This window comes from Pelobates fuscus, chromosome 9 (genome assembly GCF_036172605.1).
Source record: "Pelobates fuscus isolate aPelFus1 chromosome 9, aPelFus1.pri, whole genome shotgun sequence".
Taxonomy (NCBI): domain Eukaryota; kingdom Metazoa; phylum Chordata; class Amphibia; order Anura; family Pelobatidae; genus Pelobates; species Pelobates fuscus.
This window is the reverse complement of record NC_086325.1, coordinates 97,876,343-97,896,362: the sequence shown is the minus strand read 5'-3', so window position 1 is coordinate 97,896,362 and position 20,020 is coordinate 97,876,343. Positions and strand designations below refer to the sequence as shown.

The window sequence follows — 20,020 nt, the reverse complement described above, 5'->3', positions numbered from 1 at the left end:
CGATCAGTTAGATTTTCTATCTTTTTTTCCCCCTAAATATGGTTGAGCAGTTTGCTGTATAGGGAAAGCTTTAGCAGCACAATTTCCAATCAATTCTAGCTGCAGCATAGGTGACCTTGATGTCACAGACAGGGCTGGATATGATTTAGGGTCATTTCTAAGGAGTCTTTCTACACCTGTTATTCTTCCTGTCATTCGCCAACAATTTACCATTTTATCATTTTTCTTTTTAAAGTTGCATTGTAATCCTCCCTTCAAACCCAGTCAAAAGATATATTGTGACACAGTAGAAGTAACTTTGTCTCACTATTTTTCCTCAGCCTGATTAAGCTTGACACAAGGCACAGCTACAACCGTCAAGCCTTTTCATCTCCCCCAGCCATCACAAGTGACAGCTGTAGGGAAATGAACTTGTTCTATGGAGGATTCCTTGGTCTCACGGAATCCTCCATTAACCTCAGCACTGATGTCGTCTCCTGGCAGATGAAGTGCTAAGAGCTGTAGTGGAGTGACAGGAAGACAATGACAGTACCCGTGAGGGACAGGTTCAGGTAAGTAAATATCTCCGTTGCCTGCCCTCCCAGCCACTGGATCCCGAAGCAGCTATGTCAACGTTGGAGGTGTTTGCAATTTATGCAAAGACCACAGACACTGATCTGCTTTAACTTATATATGTTATTTCTATGTCTGCAGCTCTTTGGATTATTCTATTGTTAATGTTGCTCAGTTGCACATATGTTTTTTATGATTCATGGCCTGTTTAGATGTTGGGGTACTCCCAGATGAAAAAAAATAAAATAATGAAATAGATCTACTTAACTTATTTCTCTGGCACCAATCTCAGCTGATCCAATGCTTCCCCAGAGGGATGCATGGTGTGTGTGAGGGGGACTAGTGCCCATGCGTGCTAATCAGCATCTCTATGAGATTTTGGCATCTTCATGCAGGTTGTGGAAACACAAAACATCGGTCCAGTACCTCCCTGGAAATCTTAAGGAAGGGAGGACATGACTGCTGGCAGGGATAAGGGGTTGGGTTATAGGGGATACATTGTGGCACATGGGGGGCATTAAAATGGGGGGAAATGGGAGGGTACTCACCAGTTCCCCGGGCAGAGGTGTAATGCTACTAGCTTCCCACCCGCCCACCCAAAAAAGTGTTTATGATGGTGTTGTTTGGTTGTGTGCTGTTGTTTCTTTGTTTTGTCACAGCTCGCGGTAGTCCTGGCCAGCGAAGAGGTTCAGAGGAAAGTGCCCAAGCGGCTTGGGGAGTCGCAGCCTGCTGAGAGCTGATGGCGGGGGCAGGCTGCATCGGACTCATGGGATTCATTTGATAGAGCTGTCTGTTGGTAATCCCCCAACAGCTGACAGGTTGTGGACGCTGGTGATTTATGTGAATTCTGTTAATAAAGCTGTGGCCGTTGCCCTTACCCGTACAAAAGGTGTTGTGTATTTATTGGGCAACGGGTGGTGGGAGTTTTGGTCCGGGTCAGCAGTCATGCAATCTCTACAGGACTGCAACAAGGAAGACCCTAGTGGTTGACACAGCAATATGAGCACTGCCTTTGCTCAGAGAAAAATGCAGAGCTGGATGGACAGTCTCTTTTACTCAGAACTACTACATTAAGGTGTATTGGTTCTGGGGCTTAGATTGTCGCTTTAAACTTGGGAAACCCCACATTCATTCTCAAACATTAGCCTCAGATCAATTTTAAGCTATAGCACTAAAATGTAAATGTAATCCCAGGACATCAGTACTTGCATCGTAATTTGTGTCACCTGCATTTCATAGGCCCACCTTTCCATTTGTAATCACTAGGTAGAACCAGTTACAGAGGCCATTATGGAATACCCTGTTATACCTGAGTTTTCCTTTTCCATTAAAAAGTAAAATCATTGGGGCTCTTGATTGAAGATATGCTGCTGGCAGTAACCCAATCCCGTGATAGCTCTACCTACTCTATAAAAAACAAACACGTGGTTTAAGTCAAAATCTAGATGTGGTGGGGAAACTACTGAAATACAGTTAACAAAAGCGGAGGGTCACATTTTTGCTGTTAAGATAAACAGTTAAGATTATGGATTAAGTATGAATTACTGTAAATACTGCAACTTTATTCACCTCCAACCACACTAGCATGGGTAGAAGTTGAAGATGCAGGAACATTCCATTCTACTGAGTGCTAATAACTATTGTGAATGACCAAAACCCCCACTACTATTGCATCCAAATTATTGCCCAAGCTACTTTTTTCTGTTACTCTTTGCATTCCTTCCATCTCTGACCACTATTCTGTTCTCTCTCCTTTTTTTTCTTCTTCTAAAGCCCCTCTTTTCTCTGCTTCTCCAATTCCCCCTTCTTTGTAGTAAAGCTCTCCACTTTTTAAACAAAACCATAAGTTGTGAATTACAAAAGACCAATGAACACAAGCCAACCATGGACTGTATAGTTCCAACCTTGGGGTCTTACCAGCATGCATTGGTTCTAGTCTACAAGTTGGTGCAGTACTTATAAGTGTTCTACAACAAAGGGTGCCTGCAGAAATGCAGGGTGACGTCTAAAACATGGTGCCTGTCCATACTCATTTGCATTTTGGGAATTCCGGGATAATTGTGGAAACATGATTTCTCAGAATTGCAGACTTTTCCCAAAGTCCATATTGAGATATGTAGATCATATGCAAAAGTGAAATCTGAATTTGTATCAATTAGAGGAGAGTTTATCATATTTTTGCTCCTACCACAAATTTTTCAATTTGTATATTATGCAGTTATCCACTCTTATCACTCGAACAATTCAATACAAATTTATTCATCTAAAAATGTTTAAATACATTATAAATACATTATTGTTTTTTCATATTTTACAAATAAATTATTGTTTTTTCATATTTTATAAATAATTTTTGTTTTTTCATATTTTATAAATAAATTATAGTTTTTTTCTACATCATGTCCTCCATGGTCTTCGCTACTTCAAACAGCTGCATGATCTTAGTCGATGATACACATCCTTCACGCAGTATTGTGACAATGCCTAAAAAGGAGATGTGAACAATTTTAATATATTCCACAAAACAATACATTACTAAGGACACATTTCATGTGCAAAAACTTTGGTACAATTATATGAGGAGGAAAATACATACAAACATTTTAAATTAAAATGCATCTGCTACTGATATCAAAAATGAAAAAGCATCATTAACAAAATGAAAAAAAAAATTGTAAATACATTTTTATATTCAGTTTAAAAATAAGACATTTTATAGACACCGAATGATAAATCCTGGCATTTTCTACTTATGTACATGAAATCTCCTATACTCAAATCTTAGTGTGCCACTACCACATTGAATTCTGGGCTATGATGGGTTGAATGCAGTTCTTAAAATATACTTTATAAGTATCAGTATTATAATGGGGATTTAAATATGACAAGTCATTAAAATAAATATTACTCAACTTAGCTAGAAGTGTGCATACCTCCCTAGTAAAGATTAAAATATAGACGTTTATATAGTGCTGATGAAGTTAAAGGAAAACATTAACCTAATGCGCCTTAGAAATGTTACTTTCAAACCTTTAAGGTCAAAATAGCTCAACAGGAAATATTCTCTAAGTCAACTATGCTTCCAGTTCGGCTATTTTGTCCTTACATTTAAAAAAAATCACTTTTAATTAACACTTTAGTAAATAATCCCGTGTGCCTCATTCCAAAGAAAACTTGAAGAACACTACACTAGCAAACTTAACACTGATCAACGGACGCTTTTTTACATTTACATGTATTTATAATAACACCTTGAATGTCCAACACAATCTAAAGATACCATAAGATGAAGTAGGGACTGTCTTATTCTGTCTTTGTCTTATGGTAAAGCCTGAGGTTGACAAAAAGCAGAGCTATGCCGTCAACTTTTTCCAATCCCTATAGCAGTCACAAATGACGGCTGTGAGATTCAGGCTCTTTCTATGTGTCGGCCCAAGTGTTGTACTCTTGTGCAAGTGTTTTTTTATATTATTGGCCCTCACAAATGGGTGGGGTTGGAGGGGACAATAGGTCACCTGTTATTTTATTTAAAGCCCCCACCCGCAGCCAGTGGGTGCAAGTTGGGGGGGACACTAACAAGGTCCCTCCATTTGTTTTATTTTAATCGGTACTACCAGTGGGCCACATTATTTCCCCACTGCTTTATTTTAATTTTATTTTTTTAATTGGCCCACCACAGTGACTTTGGGACCTGTGTTAGGTCCCCTTTTATTGGATTAGTGACTGAGAAACAATAGCTGTGCAGTAGCTCATCTTCCACTGCCTGCTTACTGATTAGTTGACATGCCCCTACCTACGACAAAGCAGGCAGAATCATGAAGCAGGAATGAAAACTCCCTTATTAGTAATATTACGAATTATTATTTTTTTACTTAGTATTAGTAAGTTAGCTGATAGATCAAAATTTAAAAAAGGAAAGGTTTTTAATAATTATGATCTTTTATCTTCTTAGATAGCTCCCTAATCCTTATGTAGTATTGCAATAAGGATACCTACTCAGTCCTCTAATTTGGTACCTTTGAATATGGCAATCCTGAAAGGAAATAGAAAGGTATCTGCTAAATGGCTGCAAGATGCAACCACGCATAGCCCAATTTCATACGTCTGAATGTTAGTCTGAATCGAAAATAATTACTGATTTTAATGTGAAAACAAATGTACAAATGGACTAAATTAGTTTCAAAGAAACAAACTTTTTTTTGGTCTGAATTTATTCGGACAAAATAAAAATTCAGCAGAGCTCCTGCTGGCTCAAGCAAGCTATTGAAATTAAATCTATTTTTCCAGGAAGTTTTTACGAAGGTCGTAAAGAAGTAAGTAGAAGTATAGATCAGGGTGTTGCAGTGGATGTGATCTGTTTGGATTTTGCCAAGGCATTTGATACAGTTCCACACAATAGATTAGTCTTCAAACTAAAAGAAATTGGTCTAGATGAATATTCTTGTTGTTGGGTAGAACATTGGCTTAAGGATAGAGTACAACGAGTTGTCATTAATGGTAAATTTTCATGCTGGACAAAAGTGGTAAGTGGTGTCCCTCAGGGTTCTGTTTTGGGATCGCTTTTATTTAACATATTTATAAATGATCTTGAAATAGGCATTGAAAGCCATGTATCAGTGTTTGCAGATGACACAAAACTTTGCAAAGTAATAACATGTGAGCAGGATATTGCTTTGCTGCAGATGGATTTGGATAGATTGGGGGACTGGGCACTAAAATGGCAGATTAAATTTAATGTAGAGAAATGCAAAGTTATGCACTTCGGGGTAAAGAATGCACAAGCAATTTACACCCTAAATGGTAGTGAATTAGGGATAACCACACACAAGAAGGATTTGGGAATTGTTATAGACAACAAATTAAACAGCAATATGCAATGTCAATCTGCAGTTGCTAAGGCCAGTAAGGTTTTGTCATGTATAAATAGGGGCATAAATTCTCGAGATGAAAATATAATTTTGCCTCTATATAAATCGCTGGTAAGACCACACCTTGAATATGCTGTGCAATTTTGGGCACCTGTTCTAAATAAAAATATAATGGCACTAGAAAAGGTGCAGAGACAAGCTAAAAAATTGATAAAAGGAATGGAGCATTTTAGTTACGAAGAAAGGTTAAAATGTTTTAATCTGTTTAGTTTGGAAAAACGGCGCCTGGGAGGGGATATGATAACATTATACAAATATATTTGGGGCCAGTACAAACCTTTATCTGGAAATCTATTCATAAACAGGGCTATACATAGGACATGAAGTCACACATTTAGGCTGGAAGAAAGGAGATTTCATCTAAGGCAAAGAAAAGGTTTTTTTTTTACAGTAAAGATATGGAATTATCTGTCTGAAGAGGTGGTTTTGTCAGAGTATATACAGATGTTTAAACTGCAATTGGATAAATACTTGCAAAAACATAACATACGGGGATATAATTTCTAATTAGTGGGGTAATAGCTGCTTGATCCAATGAGACATCTGACTGCTATTTTGGGGTCAAGAAGGAAATTTTTCCTAGTTTGTTGCAAAATTGGAAGCGCTTCAGACTAGGTTTTTTGCCTTCTTTTGGATCAACAGCAAAAACATATGAGAGGAAGGCTGAACTTGATGGACGCAAGTCTCTTTTCAGCTATGTAACTATGTGTAAGTCACATGCAGGGGATGTGTGACTAGGGCTGCATAAACAATAAACAAAGTGATTTAATTACTAAATGGCAGAGAATTGAGCAGTGAGACTGGAGGGGCATGATCTATACACCAAAACGGCTTCATTATGCTAAAGTTGTTTTTGTGCCTATAGTATCCCTTTAAGTAAATAAAGAATGCACTTTGGAGTTAAGACCAACAAGTATTCCTTTAAACCAGATACATCTTTATTTCATATGAACAATATCAAAATCACACTCCTCTTACAGAAGGAGCAAAGGGCGAATATTATGAGGGCTGACATACTGTATTTTGGGAATTATAAGACTTTAGATAAGTACATCAAGGCATTTCTTAGTTAATACAACTCACCTTCATCTATCTTCAAGCAATTTACTACAGTGGATCCTACAACTTCATTGGTAGTTCCATCACAAAGAACTGCATCGAGCTTGTCACTCAGACGTCTGAGAGAGAAAATGTACAAGATGGAAATAGTATTACTAAAGGTTCTAGCATTCCTTGCATCATCTCTTATACCATAAAGACCCACTTGTTCAATCAATTAGTTTAAAAATAATAAACGTTTATGTTACGTACGATATAACCATGTCATGGTGAGTGCTGTCAGACTCTCCACTTGGATTGGCCGAGGTAATAGCTATTGGGCCTGTTATATCAGTGAGGTGAGCAGTGACAGTGTGATCGGGAACCCTTATCATGATGGACTGATGTGTCCCAACTTGGTCATATGCAGGACCTACACCTAAGAGATAGAAAAAGCAATAATTACACATCTAGTCACAATCAGTTCAAACTGAATTAAATCACAAGGGCATTTAAAGGGACACTATAGTCACCAAAACAACATTAAATAGCTTAATAAATAAATACATTTTTGTTTATAGATCATGCCCCTCAGTTCTCAATTCTCTACCATTTAGGAGTTAAATCACTTTTGTTTCTGTTCATGCCACCCTAGCAACACCTGCCCTGGCTTTGACTGACACAGCCTGCATGAAAATAATGGTTTTATTGTCAATCAGATGTTGACTTACTTTAGACGTTTTATATCCTGCTCTGTAAATTGAATGTTAAAATGGTATCTCCTGCAGGGCCTAGTAAGCTAATAACAATGCAGGGGATAAGAAATGTTTAATTAAACAGTATTCACGATAAATTGTGTATCAGAACAAATTGAAATAGCACACCGACAGCAGTCTGCTCTTTTAAATATCTAGGTATCGTTTGGCCTTCACATTGAAAAAATCTCTTCAAAGCTTTACCCAATACTCGCTGCCCTGTACAGAAACAAATGTTAAAGGAGCTAAACTGGCTGTCGCTGGAATCCCGACGCACTCTTCATCTCTCCAGCCTTGTGCATAAGAGCATTTTTGGGACGCTCCCACCCTACCTGAGTAGAATGCTTTCCCCGGCTGTTCCCACCTCCTATAACTTCTGATCCAGTACTAACACGATATTTAGCATACCACAATACAAAAATAAAGTGGCTCGGTCCTCCTTTTCCTACAGAGCACCGCAATTCTGGAATAATCTCAGGGACAGAGTCAAATCTTCATTCAATCTAAAATCTTTTAAGAAATCTTTGGCAATATACCTCAGCACAGAATGCACCTATCATGGTTGAATATATTACCTATTATGTATTACATTTATATATGTGTGTGTATATATATAGTTTGTACATTGCAGAACTAAAAGGTTTCCTTCAGATTAATGGAAATTTGGAAACCCTAGAGACGAATTAAAAATGTAGCACATACACTGTAACTAAGTTAAATCTTCAGACATTGTGAAGGAGCTATAAAGTTTTGACTATAATATCTCTGGACTTCAAATAGAATCAAGTTTACTAAACAAATGATACCTAACAAACGGTATGCAGTATTTGAGAGCAGTGGAACATGCCGTGTAAGTTTGATTTAAAATTTGCGTGTGTGTATGGATAAGAAGCATGAGGTTGTCTGTCTCCATGCCTAAGGCCGTATGGTGAAGCTTTGCTTACCCAATTTCTTCAGCCACTCCCCTTTCTGGACAATGCAGCTGATTCCCCCAGGGTAAACTAAGTCCATGAACCTCCAGAGAAGGGGGCTGAATGGAGGATTAATCGCTCTCAGCTGATCGAGGTTAGAAATACAGATGCAGACTGGCTTTTCTGTAGGTCGTTCCTGTAAAGGGATGATTGAAATGTCAACTGACTTAGTAATTAAATTAAAACATGCATCAAATTAAATCTGAATGGCAAATCTGAGGCTAAAACAGCTGATTTGGAGAAATTCTCAACTGGCTATAGTCACAGCCTGGCTATATGAGCCTCAGTTTTGTCATTCAGATTTAATTTGATAACATTATATGTTTAGTGAATAACCCTGAAAATATGCAACTAATTAGAGCAAATCACTGGCACTGGCGTGCCTAGGATATATGGTAAACTGGTTCGTAATGTATTCTGGAATTCACCAACCCTCTCCCCCATTCGTCTCTGTCGCCGCACCCAAACTGTAGATTTTTATTTATTTATCTATCTATTTAGTCTCTCTACAATTTTCCTTAAGCCATTTTGTTAGGGAAATTACAAACTCAAACACACACATACTCAAACACATACTCACATTAATACACATTCACACATTTAGTTTTTTATTGACTTTCATCCCTGGTATCTAGTGGTTGGCTGCTGGGATCAGTGTATTTAATGATGGTACAGCTGCTTGCAGCTCTGTTCTGTATGTCGGTACATCTGTGTATGCCGGGGCTCGAGAATTGTTACATTCTGGCTCTGTGTTTTGTAACCAAAATTAGCAGCTGTGCAGCCAGAACACAGACTGATTCCATCAGCTCCCTTGATGCCTGCTTAGCAGTCTGTTATGGGGTAACTCAGGCAAATCAGGTACTTGCTGTTTTGCTCTACTTCCGGTATGCAGGTGTCTGTCACCTGGCGAGGACGGCTTCACAGCCCACCTCCCACCCCCCATTAACACACTACTGAACACACAAGAGACATATTTAATCAAGTTATCATTCAAATTCATTATTTTAGCTGACAGAGAATTTCCCAGTTTGGCCATATTGGCCTTAAATTCACTTTGAATTGGCTTTGAATTCTCACTTCAATGAATAACACTCAAGTTACAATGTAATATAGAGTGAAAAAAATACTCAAGTCAAATAAATGATAAATATCAGTAAGAGGCAATGCGGAGAGTATAATCATTTGGAAGCATAAGGAAATGAAAAGTGAAAAAAACAAACAAAAAAAAAACCAAAACATGACTAAGCCATTATAGTTTCAACATCTATTTCTGATTGTTCCAAATCTGGCAACTCCTCCCTCACCTTCCCTCACCCAACTAAGTGATTTGTAACTGTGCCACAAAGTGGGAAAATCCATCTTAATTCAAAAATGGCAATTAGATTTTGATCAACAAGCTTTTACCCAGGACCAAAATTCCATCTCAGGCATCTAAAGATACAGATTTCAAAAACCCACAATGTGACACCAAAAAATGTAGTTCTCTTGTGCTTGCTCCATGACTTGGTTGTAGCACAAGATATTAGGAGATTCATCTCTCCCTTGCCCCCTCTGCTAATAATAAAAAAAAAATTACATACAATTAAATAACACCAGTTCTTGAATGTCTTTAAACACTAAGATCAGCCTTGAAGGTGCCTCTACTATTCATAGTTGTATTATCTCATTAGTTCACCAACACACAAGTACTAAGCAATTGTCTTCTCACCTTAATGGTGTAAATTCTTTTGATGGCGTCTGGGTGTTTGCATGAAGCCGCAAGAGCATAGACTGTGTCAGTAGGAATTCCACAAACGCCTCCATTCTCCAATAACTTTGCAATGGTTCTTACACCACTCGTCCGATGAGACTGAGATAAGATGCATGATGATCCTGAAATGCCTTCCATCCTTTCTCACTCTTGTTTCTGTGTGTAGAAAAAAATATCAAAAAACAAGAAGAGTCAACATTTATACATGTGATATCTATGCTGGTAATTCACACCTTTTCTGATAGGTTTTACTATATAAATTATACAACCATGCTGCTATTCTTATTCATGATGTAACATGTGTTAACACGATCAGAATTATTCACTAAACCAAGATGTGTTGGGAATTAGCCAGAAAATTGCACATTTTACTGCAAATTATGAAACATGGTAAATAGCTGAGTTGGGTTTTTTTTATCTCCAATTTGGCTGATTTGCATTAAAATTGTCAAAACAAAATAATTTATATTAGATTGTCTTCAAGCAGCACTTCAAGTGCTATAACCACAACCAGCAGTGTATTTACCGTGAGGCTGACAAGGCATTTGCCTTGGATGGCACTATTAGGGGGGCCGCAAAAAAAGCGCCCCAAACACCCTGGCAAATGCCTTGCCAGCCTCTTGTCTTGGAGGGCAAAAGAGCTGGCCGGCTGGCCACCTCAGGCTCCCCAGAGGCTGGCATTACCTGATGTGGGAGGCGGGCGGCGAGGAAGCACTCTCCCATGAGCTCTCCTTGCTCAGCTCTCATGCGCACACTGCAGTGATGCCGGAGCCGGATTATGACATAACTCCAGCCACGGCATCAGTGAAAGGCACGCGAGGGAGCTGAGCAGGGAGATTCGAGCTAAATTGACTGCATGCTTGTCCCTCCGGCAGTTAAAGGATCCCCACTGGACCCCAGGGATATGGAGAATCCACTCCAGCAAAGGTATGTAGGTTGGATGTATTGAAATAAAAAAAAAAAAATGATAGTGTGTGTGTCTGTTGGTGAGTGTGTTAGTGTATCTCTGTCTGTTAGTGAGTTTTTGGGTGTCTGTGCCTGTTAGTGAGAGTGTGTGTGTCTGTCAAAGACTGTGCATGTGTGTCTGTCAAAGAGTGTGTGTCAGTGAGAGGGCGCATGTCTGTTAGTGAGTGTGTGTCTGTTGGTGAGTGTGCTAGTGCGTGTGTGTCTGTAAGTGAGTGTGTTAGTGTGTGTGTGTGTTGGCTGGTGAGTGTGTTAGTGTCTGTTAGTGAGAGTGTGTGTGTCTGTTAGTGAGTGTGTTAGTGTGTGTCTGTTGGCGAGTGTGTTTGTGTGTCTGTGTCTGTTAGTGAGTGTGTGTCTGTCAAAGAGTGTGTCTGAGAGGGCTAGGGGGGGAAAGAGAAAACTAGAATACACCACTGACCACAACAATGTGCTGTAACCATTTTAGAGTAATTTAACTTCTAACCTGGGGTCCACTGGGTACCACTCTCTACCTCCAAAGCCCCAGTCAAAGAGCCATAGGTTCACTGTACTGGGCTTATCTGGCTTATCTGGCTTATCAGGAGAGCTATTGGAGATGTGGAATGGCTTTACCTAAACTCAGACAAGAAATCAAACCATTTTAAAAAGGTTTGATTCCTTACAAAGGAGAGAGGTGAGGGCTCTCCTGGCACTATAACCACTAAAACACACTGTATTGGTTCTGGTGCTTGGGGTGTTCTTTTTAAAGACACCAGGCTCTATTGGAATCAGCTCTTTAGTTTGCCAATCAAGCCAGAAGTTAGTAGAAACAGATCACTGACAGCACAATAGGTAAACATGATATGCTAAGAGGGCGGAGATTATTCTGTACTACAGAATGGACACAATATATCAACACTTTCCAAATAATTATAATTTCACAGCTTTGTCTCTCCAAACGGTTTAAGTTATTTATGCAGTCTCCTGAGTGTATATTTAATATCAACCGTTACAAAAAGAATTACTTGTAAGTAATCAAAGGAACCTACTATTTTTGTAGAAAATTACATTTCAACCTAATAGTAAGTCCAATATTAAAAACAACAAAAAAAAAAATATCCCTAAAAACTAAAAATCGGAACTATAACACCTATTTCCTGAACACAATCATTTTAAATATAGACCTAACATTGCAATATTATATTAAAACTGGAAACCTTCCATAAAACTCCATCAAACTGTTAAATCCTAAGCACTGTTCTGCTTCTAGCACAGTAAAGTATAGAAAATGCCTAAAATGGCTTAATTCCTGCTTTGTGACTTACCTGCTTTGTATAGTGATCTAGAACACCTGCCTGTCTTCACAATTGCACTCTCCAACACAAGTCACTGGTTTATATGTAGAAGAAGAATTTTAAGATGGGTGGAGTAAAACATATTTTCCTCATTACCTTTGTCAGAAAATCATACCTTGCAGTCAAGTATCTGACCAAAAACATTTCCTCATATGTCACTTGTTCGTAATATTAGTGCTATTTTGAACATTGCTATTTTTACACTTTGTCAATTAGTGATGTCATTTAGATATTCCTATTAACTTTCTCCTACAGGGAACTGAAACCTCTTCATTAATATTTAGATATATGCAATGTAGGAATATTTTCTTTCCTGATTAATACAATACAGAGCAGCAGTGGTGAGTAATGCAATTTTATGTAATCATAATATTTACTACTATTTCGGCTTCCAGTTTACATATTTAACATATTTAAAGGGACACTGTAGGCACTATAACCATTTACTCTCATTGAATTGGTCATTGTGTCTGGGGTCCCCTGGCTCTGTCTCTCCATTCAGTTGTAAACCATATTCGAGTAGTTTAACACTAAAAGTGGGTCCCCGACTTTCGTTAACCTTGCTCCCACTGGAGGTGTAGCTAGGGCATTTCTTTGTAGCCACAGCAATTCATAGCGACAATAGGCTGTGTGATAGGCTGAATGCGGTCAACTGATACTCTAAGACAATCACAGCTACCCACTGCTGCTGAGGCACTGGAGTGCTGAAGTTGCCAACCCCTGTGTTACCACTGTTATAGAATATGGGGGGACACAGAGTTTTCACACCATTCTAAAAAAGCTTCATAAATATTTGTGTCAAATAAGTACCATAAGCACAACATTTTTTTAGCAGTAGCAAAGTGTCAGCGTTTAGTCAGTAATCCCCATAGATCAGTATATAGGGGTGGACCTAATATTATTGAATTGATGTGGTGCAGAGTTCTAAAATGAATTAAAATGAATTATCCACCTCCACAGAGATGGATTTTTGGGATATTTGGTAGTTTATATTCGTTCCTGGTGGTATCCAAATAATGAGATAGTTAGTATCCAGTGTACTTTGATTTTCCAATGTACGTTACAAAGATACAAATAAACAAAATATAGTGTATCATTTATAAACGAAAATCCCCAACCCCTTATTGAGATCTCTTACGCAGTATATATCCTTTGTGGTCCATTTTCAAATCGGAGCTGTGTTAAAGTGATAGTTCATGCTGTGGCGGACCAGTGCCTTTTATTGTATTTATGAATAAATACCTTTTCTACCATACTTTGTTCCTGCTCTACTTTTGGTTCCGGATTTTAATATCTACAAGATCCAGTATATCCTCAGTGTGACCCCCCTACAGGAGTAGGTGGTGGCCATTTCAGAGCGATTTTCCTTCCTATATCTTGTGAGTGCACTCAAGAACGTGTCTGTTATTTTATATATGTAACAGTCTTCACTATGTCTTATTAATTTTTATAGGTCCAGACAGCGATTTCCCTGATATATATATATCCATTTGTGGCAGAACTTTTCATGTATTTTTTTTTTTTTTATTGTACCGATCTTAATGTAGAATGGATCATAATGATAACAATTAACAACGAAATACTAAATAACGTATCTCAATAGTCATAAAAGCATTAGTTCCATTCCGAAATACATTAATGTCAATTCAACATAATTCAAAGTGATCCGTGTAAGCAAGGATATTAGAGTATCGATATAGTTCTTCATTTCAGACCTCAAATAGTTAAGCGCCTAAAACTTCAAGCCTATTCTAAACATACCTATTCAGATAAAATATAATGAAAATATGTATAATAACAATCTATATGAAGTATCATAACCACAGTCTGTGTAGATGAAATAAAATACATATCTTTAAAACATAAATATAGTGTAAATTTACAAATATGTATTATTAAGAATTACCATAAATATTCTTATGCTGAATGTATTTCTATTATCTAAAAATACCATTATTTCTATATAACTTATAAATAATTTTCTGGTATTAAACGATGTTTGTTAGTTCTAATTCAGCATTTAGACCAGGGGACTAGCGTCTTCAAATTATATGTCCAGAACATTTTTCGATTTGTTAATATCTTTCTTAGTGCCCCCCTCCCTCTCCGCCTAAATGGAACATTTATACAAAATCCCATTTTAATATTTTGGGATCACCATCATAGCATTCCTTATAATGCTTTAATAAAGTGTGATTAACACATTTTCTTTTTACATTGTACAAATGTTTCTTAACATGTTTTGTCCCACATACTGAAAACCACATCCACACACTTGCAAGTAAATCACTTGTTTCGAATTGCATGTGATATGATCATCAATATGGTACTTTTTCTTCGTTTTATAAGATTGGAAATTAGTGATCTTTCCAAATGGTGGTCCTGTGGTTTTACATATATTTGCACTTTCCACATTTAAAAAAAAATAACAACATTTTGATCATTAAGAAAACGTCTCTCAGGATCTGGGGCTTTACAGCTGTGTACTAGTTTCTGTTTAATAGTGGGTGCTCCTCTAAAAACTATCTTAGGTTTAGGGAGTAAAACCAAGCCTAGCACAGGATCCTGTAATAGCAAGTGCAATTTTATTTATATAATTTTTTTCAGTTGATGGCATTGAGAGTACTGTAGTTTAATATTAAGTGACAACTAAAATTTGCTTATTTTTTTCATGTTATTATGTTCAGAAGGTAAAAGTAGCTTGTGTCTATCTAGACCAGCATTTCCCAATTGGTGTTCCACGGAACCCTAGGGTTCTGCGAGAACAAAATTGGGGTTCTGCCATGAATTGCCACATCCAATATGGCCTCCGCTCTCTGCTGTTCCCGGAAAGTCGGAAACCGCAGAGATCGCGCGGCCGCGATCTTATAAAGAGATTGCGAGATTGCTACACACTTATGCATGCCTGTCCTGTGTCAGATCGCCCAGCGTCAGCCTTCCCAGCAAAAATCCTGCTTATGTTCATTTCTTTCTAAGAGTTTTATAGAAAAAACAGCATCCTTTGCAGTCAGGTAGTGATACCTGTTTAAAAGTGTTCTAATCTTTTTGCTCCAAGACTGATTCAAAATCCTTTGTAGATTAAGTTCTTTCTAAGAGCATTATAAAACACAGAATCCATTGCAGACAGGTAGTGAGATCTGTATTTTTATTTATTTTTTTTACCAACCAACAACCATGAATTTGGACAACTGGTTAAAACAAGGAACTATCAAGAGAAAAATCATTACTACTTCGAATTGTTGGACACTTTAAAAAACTGAGAAAGATGATGCAACAAGAAATCAAGAAAACAAGTTTAAAATAGTTGAATCTACTGTTCCTCAAAAAGCAGAGACAAGAAACAAGTCAAAGAAAAAAAGAAACGCACACATACTACCCAATCTTCTTCTCAAACAAAGAAAAGAAGATATGACATCAGCTACTTGAAATTTGGATTCCAGAAATCCATAAGTGCCCGAAATAATAGTTACATAGTTAGATAGCTGAAAAGAGACTTGCGTCCATCAAGTTCAGCCTTCCTCACACCTGTTTTTTGCTGTTGATCCAAAAGAAAAAAAAACCAAAAAAAAAAAAAAACCCAGTTTGAAGCACAATTTTGCAACAAGCTAGGACAAAAAATTCCTTCTTGACCCCAGAATGGCAGTCAGATTTATCCTTGAATCAAGCAGTTATTACCCTACATTGAAAGATTATATCCTTGAATATTCTGTCTTTGCAAGTATGCATCTAGCAGCTGTTTGAACATCTGTATGGACTCTGATAAAACCACTTCTTCAGGCAGAGAATTCCACATCCTGATTGTTCTTACAGTAAAAAAACCTTTCCTTTGCCTTAGACGAAATCTTCTTTCTTCCAGTCTAAACGCATGGCCTCGTGTCCTATGTAAAGTCCGGTTTGTGAATAGATTTCCACACAATGGTTTGTATTGGCCCCGAATATATTTGTATAATGTTATCATATCCCCTCTCAGGCGACGTTTTTCTAAACTAAATAGGTTTAAATTTGTTAACCTTTCTTCATAGCTGATATGTTCCATTCCTTTTATTAATTTTGTAGCCCGCCTCTGCACTTTTTCTAGTGCCATGATATCCTTCTTTAGAACAGGTGCCCAAAATTGCACAGCATATTCAATATGTGGTCTTACCAGTGATTTATAGAGAGGCAAAATGATATTCTCGTCCCGAGAATGAATGCCCTTTTTCATGCATGACAATACCTTACTGGCCTTGGCCACTGCTGATTGACATTGCACATTGTTGCATAGTTTGTTGTCTATAACAATTCCCAAGTCCTTTTCGTGTGTTGTTATCCCTAATTCGCTTCCATTAAGGGTATACGTTGCTTGTGTATTCTTTACGCCGAAGTGCATAACTTTGCATTTTTCAACATTAAATTTCATCTGCCATTTGAGTGCCCAGTCCTCCAGTCTATCTAAATCCTTCTGCAGCAAAGTAATATCTTGCTCACATTGTATTATTTTACAAAGTTTTGTGTCATCTGCAAACACTGAAACATGACTTTCAATGCTGTCTTCAAGATCATTTATAAAAATTTTAAATAGAAGGGGTCCCAGAACAGACCCCTAATATACTTCAAGCACAATGCCTAGTTTGCAAGAAAATATTGCCAAGCAGTTCGTTAGCACATGTTAAATTATGTCGTCATTTTGAGCAAAACCACCCAGAGTACAAAGATAAAGACATTACCTTTTCTAAGCGAAATCTTGAGGAGTATAATAAGACTAAACAGTTTATGAGCAAAATATTTGAAAATGATAATAAAAAATCCATTTGCTATTTATTTATTTTTTTTTGGGGGGGGGGGGGGGGGGGGGGTTCCACGATGTTGGTATACTATGTCAAAGGTTTCTATAGGAAAAATTAATTGGGAACCCCTGATCTAGACCATTGACCTTCTCTACAGATTCGCTTAAGAGTTCTTTCTCTTCAAATTGAGCTTTCACTTTCTCTATCTGAGCTTTACAGACTTCCCCACATGTGCAGTTTTTTTTTAATTCCCTGAAATTGACCTAACAGTACATTATTTAGCCATGGGGAATAGAGACAACTAGAATTTAAAATAAACTATTCACATCCACACTTTTAAAAAAGGTTTTGGACTTTAAGATATCTTGTTCTACATAATACTCCAAGTCTAAAAAATCTTTACTAGTCACCTTATATATGTAGGCAGGGCCGCCACCAGAAGTGTTGGGGCCCCTGACAAAGCACAAGCCGGCCGGTCTCCCCCCGCAATGAATGCAGTGTGTGTTAGTGTAATGAATGCAGTGTGTGTGTCAGTATAATGAATGCAGTGTGTGTCAGTGTATTTGATGCAGAGTGTGTGTTAGTGTAATGAATGCAGAGTGTGTGTCAGTGTAGTGAATGCAGTGTGTGTGTCAGTGTAGTGGATGCAGTGTGTGTGTCAGTGTAGTGAATGCAGAGTGTGTGTCAGTGAAGTGAATACAGTGTGTGTGTCAGTGTAGTGAATGCAGTGTGTGTGTTAGTGTAATGAATGCAGTGTGTGTGTTAGTGTAATGAATGCAGAGTGTGTGTTAGTGTTGTGGATGCAGAGTGTGTGTTTGTGTTGTGGATGCAGTGTGTGTGTGTTAGTGTAGTGGATGCAGTGTGTGTGTTAGTGTAGTGGATGCAGTGTGTGTGTGTTAGTGTTGTGGATGCAGTGTGTGTCAGTGTAGTGAATGCAGTGTGTGTGTCAGTGTAGTGAATGCAGAGTGTGTGTCAGTGTTGTGGATGCAGTGTGTGTGTTAGTGTAATGAATGCAGTGTGTGTCAGTGTAATTAATGCAGAGTGTGTGTCAGTGTAATGAATGCAGTGTGTGTGTGTGTTAGAGTTGTGGATGCAGTGTGTGTGTTAGTGTAATGAATGCAGTGTGTGTTAGTGTAATGACTGCAGAGTGTGTGTTAGTGTTGTGGATGCAGTGTGTGTGTTAGTGTTGTGGATGCAGTGTGTGTTAGTGTAATGAATTCAGAGTGTGTGTTAGTGTTGTGGATGCAGTGTGTGTTAGTGTAGTGGATGCAGTGTGTGTGTCAGGGTAGTGAATGCAGTTTGTGTGTGTGTTAGTGTAGTGAATGCAGAGTGTGTGTTAGTGTTGTGGATGCAGTGTGTGTGTTAGTGTACTTGATGCAGTGTGTGGGTTAGTGTTGTGGATGCAGTGTGTGTGTTAGTGTAATGAATGAAGTGTGTGTGTTAGTGTAGTGGATGCAGTGTGTGTGTTAGTGCAGTGAATGCAGTGTGTGTGTGTGTTAGTGTAGTGAATGCAGTGTGTGTGTTAGTGCAGTGAATGCAGTGTGTGTGGTAGTGCAGTGGATGTAGAGTGTATGTTAGTGCAGTGAATGCAGTGTGTGTGTTAGTGCAGGGAATGCGGTGTTTGTGTTAGTGTAGTGGATGCAGTGTGTGTGTTAGTGTAGTGGATGCAGTGTGTGTTAGTGCAGTGAATGCAGTGTGTGTGTTAGTGTAGTGAATGCAGTGTGTGTGGTAGTGCAGTGGATGCAGAGTGTGTATTAGTGCAGTGAATGCAGTGTGTGTGTTAGTGCAGTGAATGCAGTGTTTGTGTTAGTGTAGTGGATGCAGAGTGTGTGTTAGTGTAGTGGATGTAGTGTGTGTTAGTGCAGTGAATGCAGTGTGTGTGTTAGTTCAGTGAATTCAGTGTTTGTGTTAGTGTAGTGGATGCAGAGTGTGTGTTAGTGTAGTGGATGCAGTGTGTTTGTTAGTGTAGTGGATTCAGTGTGTGTGTTAGTGTAGTGGATGCAGTGTGTGTGTGTGTGTGTGTTAGTGTAGTGGATACATGTAAACGTAATAACTGTTATTCCCCCTCCCTGTTTCTTACCTGGTTCATCTTCCCATGATCCCTGGTGGTACGGTGGCATTGTAGGGTCCCAAGCTACCTATACTTGCAGAGGGGGCCCAGCGGACTGCAGCTGTACTTTACAGCATTTCCCTCGCTCTCACTCCCGCGAGATGTGGTGTGCGCGCCGCGCGGAGCGTTTCCATGGGAGTGAGAGCGAGGGAAATGCTGTAAAGTACAGCTGCAATCCGCTGGGCCCCCTCTGCAAGTATAGGGAGCCGGGGGCCCGCAGCTGCACCTATATATAGCGATCATCGCTATATATAGGTGCAGAGAGTAATGGTGGGGCCCTGGACTTCCAAAGCAGTCCGTGCCCCCCAGGACCGCCGGGCCCGTGACAACCGTCATGGTTGTCACCCCCTGATGGCGGCCCTGTATGTAGGTAAAATATAGATCGAAATAATTTTTATTAATAGAAGTAAGAAAATCTAATAGAAGTGACTCCTCTCCCAAATAAAAAAAAGCAATCATCGATATATAGTGAATAGAGGACTAGGTTCACCACCGAGGGATGTCCTTGCCAAATAAATACGTTTTTCCAAAAGGATATAAAACTGTTGGCATAGCTGGGTGTGAACCTAGTCCCCATAGCTGTACCAGTTAACAGCTAATGCTCTAATCGAAATGCAAAAATTAAGTCAAATTGTTATTTGAAAGGTGATAAGTATTTATACTTTGACATTCAAATATCAACAAAATAGTAGCTGTGTATATTGAAGAGGAATCTAGTGTAAGATGTATGTATTACACAGACAGTACGAAATAGAAAGGTTACTCTATAGATGTAAGTGAAAAGTCCAAGTGAAGTTTAGTGACAATAAATGAATACCCCACTGAGTAAAATCATGGAAAACATTCAAATATTATATTGTAACCTGAGCCTTTG

General features: G+C 38.4%; 1 protein-coding gene across 1 annotated transcript; it reads right to left on the bottom strand.

Annotated features, from left to right (window-relative positions):
• Positions 1-2,944: 2,944 nt before the first annotated feature.
• On the bottom strand, positions 2,945-12,277 carry LOC134573666 (threonylcarbamoyl-AMP synthase-like). The gene is made up of 6 exons (XM_063433447.1): positions 12,241-12,277; positions 9,953-10,150; positions 8,218-8,380; positions 6,792-6,957; positions 6,564-6,658; positions 2,945-3,036 (listed from the first exon to the last, which is right to left on the bottom strand). Exons 2-6 carry the CDS (start codon positions 10,130-10,132, stop codon positions 2,945-2,947), a joined length of 696 nt encoding a protein of 231 aa, XP_063289517.1. The 5' UTR covers positions 10,133-10,150; positions 12,241-12,277.
• Positions 12,278-20,020: the final 7,743 nt, after the last annotated feature.